Source organism: Buteo buteo, chromosome 4, assembly GCF_964188355.1.
Source record: "Buteo buteo chromosome 4, bButBut1.hap1.1, whole genome shotgun sequence".
In the NCBI taxonomy this organism is placed as follows: domain Eukaryota; kingdom Metazoa; phylum Chordata; class Aves; order Accipitriformes; family Accipitridae; genus Buteo; species Buteo buteo.
In genome coordinates, this window is record NC_134174.1 from 10,185,747 (window position 1) to 10,191,746 (window position 6,000).

The window sequence follows — 6,000 nt, forward strand, 5'->3', positions numbered from 1 at the left end:
CACAGACTTTGCCAAGAGTATGAACCAGACCATGATCTCACCTGAGTTTTTTTACTGGCATATTCCTATAATAAGAGTCATGGGGATGAGCCCATGTCATCCAGGTCTAAGAATGACTTTGTTTCCATGGCAGGTCAGGTGCATCCCATAGCGTTCATGTAGTCCTACAGCCCTGTCATTTAGACTAGGATGTGGCTAATACATTTCAAGGGCTTCCAACAGAAATGCAAGTGGAAAGATGGGGCAGGGATAAGAAACAACAGGGCTGCATCCTGAAATGAATATGAAATACTGCCAGGACACTCAGCCAGAATTGCAGGAGTTCCATAGCACAGACATGGGTAATGACAAGTCAGAACACAAAGTTGTATTTATGGTCAAGATTTCTCCTTGTCATGGTTTAAGCCCAGCCAGCAACTAGGCACCATGCAGCTGCTCGCTCACTCCTCCCCACTCCCAGTGGGATGGGGAGGAGAATCGAAAAAAAGAAGTAAAACTTGTGGGTTGAGATAAGAACAGTTTAATATCTAAAGCAAAATAAAATATAAGAAGACCAATAATAATAAACATATAATAATAGTAATAATAATAATAGTAATGAAGAAGAATATAACAAAAAAAAAAGAGAGAAAAATAAAATCCAAGAAAAAGACAAGTGATGCACAATGCAATTGCTCACCACCCACTGATCGATGCCTGAGCAGTGATCCGCCCCTCCCAGCCCACTCCCCCAGTTTATATACTGAGCATGACATTCTATGGCATGGAATATCCCTTGGCTAGTTCAGTCCAGCTGTCCTGGCCATGCTCCCTCCCAGCTCCCTGTGCACCTGCTTGCTGGCAGAGCATGGGAAACTGGAAAATCCTTAACTTAGGATAAGCGCTACTTAGCAACAACTAAAACACCAGTGTGTTATCAACATTCTTAAAAACACTTTCTCTCTCTTTTTTTTTGGTTATATTTTGTTATATTGATATTTCACCCTCTTTTTTTGTTATATTCCTTTCCATTACTACTATTGTTATTATATTTTTTATTATTATTATATTTTATTTTACTTTAGATATTAAACCGTTCTTGCCTCAACCCACGAGTTTTACTTTTTTACCCTATTGTCTCTCCCATCCCACTGGGAGTGGGGAGGAGTGAATGAGTGGCTGCGTGGTGCTTAGTTGTTGGCTGGAGTTAAACCACAACAGTCCTAAAAAAAAAGATAGATTATTGTGTCTAATGGTGTTGTCCAAACCTTGGAAAGTGATGATTCAAACATTGGTATTGGTAATGGCAAAACAGACAGAAAACAGTTGCCTGGACATCCTTAGTATTTTTCAGGATAACAATCAACAGAAGGAAAAAACCCCAAATATAAAAGATCCTTTTAGATAGATAGCCAGAGAAAAGATATTTTAGATATTAAATATTAGATAGCTAGATATTTTAACAGAGAAGGCTTCATTAAAATTGAAGCCCATTGGAGGATATAGTAGATTTTAGAAAAGTATATTCCAATATGAAATACTAAGAATACAGTAAGTTTGAAATACAGCAGAGCAATCACAATGATATCAAACTCTGTATTTTTTCGGGTATAAAACTGGTTGGTCTCAAGAATATGTCTCACTACTATGGAATAAGATGATTTCATTAATGCGGTGATTGGTCTCCTCCAGTGTAACATCTAGTTTATCTTCCTCCAGATGTTTTGTTGGATGGAAAAGCAGAATTGAGTTTTGATTAATTTCATTCACCTTGGTTTTATCAGCACCCCTGGGCCAAAACTATACGTTCATTTTACATGTTTATAACATGGATATGTATAATATTGGTTATGGTATTTATGGTTTTAAGTGTTTCATTCTGCATAATGCTATGTGCTCTCATTTTTATGCCTAAAAATATTTAATTATTTATTATATTTAGGCATGTATTAAATCCTCCTGTTTCACTGAGTGAAAATGAAATAGATGAACTATTCATAAGAACCAGACACAAGCAATTAGCAGTGTGAAAGGCTAAGATCTGTTTTTCTGTGTATAATCCTAGCTGAATCATGGCAGAATTTGGTCCATTTATGTTATGGCCAGATCCTGCGAGAGTCTGAGATGATGGGAAAATTCACTTCCCAGGTCAGACCTTCACCAGACGCTGCTTTTCAGTCACTATCTCATTGGATCTGAACTAAACTTCACTTTTAAAAGTAAATATACCTGAATATGGAGTGTAACAAGTATTGGCAGTAACACATATTTTTAAACATTTGTTTTCCTTCCAGGTGAAGTCCTGGAGAAGACTGAAGAGCGACTTGTTTATGGAATAGAGTACAACAGCACCCTTCTGGAGTGCACCCCTCGGACCTTACAAGCAAAAGTAATCTGGTTTGTCCAGCGAGCACATGAAACTAAGAAGGAGGAGGTAAATATTCTTATATATTAACTTTTTAACTAAAAGAGCCTGCTGTTAGGAATATTACATCTTCACTGAAAGGCCTGTCATCAGTTGCTGAAATGTACATGGATGTCAGGGAAAATCATTATGTTCATCTGCTCTCTTGAATTAATAGACCTGAGAATTTCATCTGGTGTTTGCATTCAGCATCTTGAACACAGATGTTAGAAATGTAGTGAAACTTGATTTAAGATCTCAAAACAAAAGAAAACCCACCACTTCTCTTGGTATGTTATTGCAGAGGTGAAATGTGTACATATTACTCCCAAAGCTAGTCTAGCTTAACATCTATTAATTCTTGCTGCCTCACCCATTACATTACAGAACCTTCTGAAAATGGGTGTTGATTGATTCTCTCTCTCTTTTACATATATTTCCCTGTTACGAAAATGCTTCATAAGTGTTACTATGTTTATTCCTCAATACCTCTCTGATACAAATCAGTGTAGCTATCCCCTCTTAGTATGTGGAAGGACATGGGGAGAAAAACCTCAGACTACCAGAGGAAAAGGATGGTTGTCTTACTGCCTAGGAGCTAGGCTCTGCTGCAAACGTGAGAGCCCAGCTTAGCCATAGACATCTGAAGATGTTTTGTCCAAGTCCCAAATCTCTGCATGGTTTTTCACACTTGGTATTTCCTCATGTACTTAGCTGGAATATCCCTATCTATGCATAATCATTCTTAAAATCAAACTATTAATCAGGTCTTTCACAGAAGGTAGTGAACTGTGAGGTAGGGCGGATGTTCTACTATATAAACATCCCATTAGACCCAGTAGCTCAGATACTGGTCACCAGGAGTGTAAATCTAAACAGACTCTAAACTTCCAGTACGTCTTATACAACCAGGATGGATTTGTTTTAAAGTTTCCCCTGAAAGTTATTCAATTTTTCATGAATAATTATATAGACATTAGAAAAACACAAATAAAAGCAGAGAGAAGTAGAATCATAGAGTCATAGAATCACAGAATGGTTTGGGTTGGAAGGGACCAACGGAATGGAGGATTCCATTCTCCTGAGCACTTCTGATGGCTGGATTAGACAGCACAGTGCTCCCTGCTTGCTAGCATCCACGATTGGCTTGTAGTTGATAATGTAGCTTTCAGGAGCTGTAGGGGGAACTCAAATACCAATTCAGAACTGAGGCTTTAAGATCACAATGGTCCTGCAGTTAGGTATACAAATACCTGTGTGTGTGACCTCAAGAATATTTGTCAGTATATAAGAGAATTCACAGTGACAGTTACAGCACGTCATCTAGCAAATGCCCATTTGTTTTCCATCCAGTAGTTTATTTGCATGTTTCAACCTTATTTCCCTCTGTGATTTAGCCACAAGTGAGTAACCCATGCTGGGAAAATGGGAAACTATCTGCTCTGCTATCTCTTCTTCCATGCTTGCCAAGATTCTCTAGACCACTTTCTTTTCACAGCTCAATCTCTACTTTACTTCAAGTAAATATTTTTGTTACTTAAAACCTCTGAATTAAAGGATCACAGATCTCCAATCTTCCTCTCAATATTTAATATTATATTCATGAAAGTACAGTTCAGAAGTAATTGCACTGATTTAATGTAATAGTAAAGGCCTGTGCTCTACAACTGCATCAATTTGTTTTTCAGGTGAAGACAGATGATAGAATAATCAAAATGGACCTTGGCCTCTTATTCCTGAAGCTGCATCGGTTGGATGCAGGGACCTATTTTTGTCAGACGGTGGAACACAGCATTGTTCACACTGTCAGGAAAATCACCCTGGAAATAGTCGAGGAAGAACGTGTAGACGAAATGTTCAATAAAGACTATGAGGAGGAGATACCTCACAAAATGCCATGCCCAATGCAGAGCAGTATACCTCAGGCATCAAAGCCATGGTACAAGGAGTTTCTTCAACTAATAGGTTACAGCAACTTCCAGAGGGTGGAAGAATACTGTGAAAAAGTGTGGTGTACAGATAAGAAGAGAAAAAAGCTGAAAATGTCTCCATCCAAGTGGAAATACGCCAACCCTCAGGAGAAGAAAGCAAGGATCAGGCCAGAGCATTACCGGTTGCCCAGGAACATAGCTGACTCTTGATGGACAAAATCCATCCGGTTTCTGGGCGAAATTTTATTTGGACTTAAGTAAGAGGGAGAAATCAGTCTTGGTTTTGGTAAATGACACAGGTTTATATATATAAAATATCGGGACTGAAAACAAAAATGTTATGGTAAGTTATACTGTACACTCATGATGACTGTTTGGAAGCATTTTAAACAAAATCTTCTTAACTATCTGATTGTAAGTAGGTCAATGCAATCAGAGTTTTGCATTAGGGAGGACATGACAATCTTCAGACTTTGAGTGCTTGAATCAGTTTCCTGTGTGGACCATGCTTGTGCTGTATATTATTGTACATGACGGCATATTTAACAAATTCAAATAGCTAAGCATTCACAAGTGGATGAAAAATATAACACATACCTTTTCTTTGTTTCACAAATTTCTCATGCTTCTGAAGGTGGCACATCTTAAGATCTTTCCTTTTGATTGTGACCTGTCTGAGTTTATCACTGAGAACAAAGAGTCGTGTTAATACAGTGTACTGCTATTTCTAAGGATAATGAAGGGAAATGCTATTTACTTCCCACCATTTGTTGTCTTATCAGTCATTTATGAAGCGCAGTGTGCTCTCACAGCTAAATAATATTGCCTAGTAACTTGATGTAAGTCAAATGCATGCTGAGAACACAAACAGAATGAAATTCTTCAACTTATCTATATAAAAATTTGGAATAATGGTTTAGATAGAAAACGAGTCTATCTTGTCTGTAGTAATGGACATTGCCTTGGTAATGACATGAATTAAGGGAGTGCCCTCTTGTGGCAAAACAAAGCAAAATCCGACACGATCATCTATTTTCTGAAGAAATGTGTATAGCGAAGAAATGTTACCCAGATCCACAGCTGGTTTGTTTTCAGCACACCCTTCTAGTCTCCATGTGCTAAATCCACAGATTTAGAAGGCAGTGTTGGAAGTCATTTATACTGGAAAAAAAAACATTTAAAGTAATGCTTTATGTTGTTAATGTGCTTTTGAGGTAAAATGCAGTCATAAAAAGTTAAGATGTAGATTAAAAACAAGAACAGCATTATGCAGCTGTTTTTCTATAGTTTCAGGGTCTGCTCCAGGTAAGTCTTTTCCTGATATGTGATAACTGGTCAAAAGGGCTGCTTTGCTGCTCTTGTGAGTGATACCAGGAGAGGAGATCAAAGAACTGAGTCACTTACAATCTAGGTCTTTCAAGACTTACTTAAAAAAAAAAAAAAAAAAAGAAAAAATATCTTTCTTTAAGTACAAGAAACCAGATGCAGAAAATGCAGAAAAAACAGCATTTCACTACTTGAGAAATCTGATATTAGAATATGAATTGATTTTTTTTTTTAATTGGAAATAATAAAAAAAAAAAGATAGGGAAGTTATAAACACAAATGAGTCACAAATGAGTTAACTCCTTAAATAAGAACATGATGCCAATAGGGGAAATAGCCAAGCTGATACTGATTTTGATG

At 37.3% G+C, this 6,000-nt stretch overlaps 1 protein-coding gene across 1 annotated transcript in view; it reads left to right on the forward strand.

Annotated features, from left to right (window-relative positions):
• SEMA3E (semaphorin 3E) overlaps positions 1-5,772 on the forward strand; it is a 146,654-nt gene extending 140,882 nt beyond the window's left edge. The window contains exons 16-17 of the mRNA XM_075024733.1: positions 2,274-2,413; positions 4,072-5,772. Of these exons, the coding sequence (XP_074880834.1) occupies positions 2,274-2,413; positions 4,072-4,524 (593 nt within the window). The 3' untranslated portion in view covers positions 4,525-5,772. The remainder of the gene's footprint in view (positions 1-2,273; positions 2,414-4,071) is intronic.
• Positions 5,773-6,000: the final 228 nt, after the last annotated feature.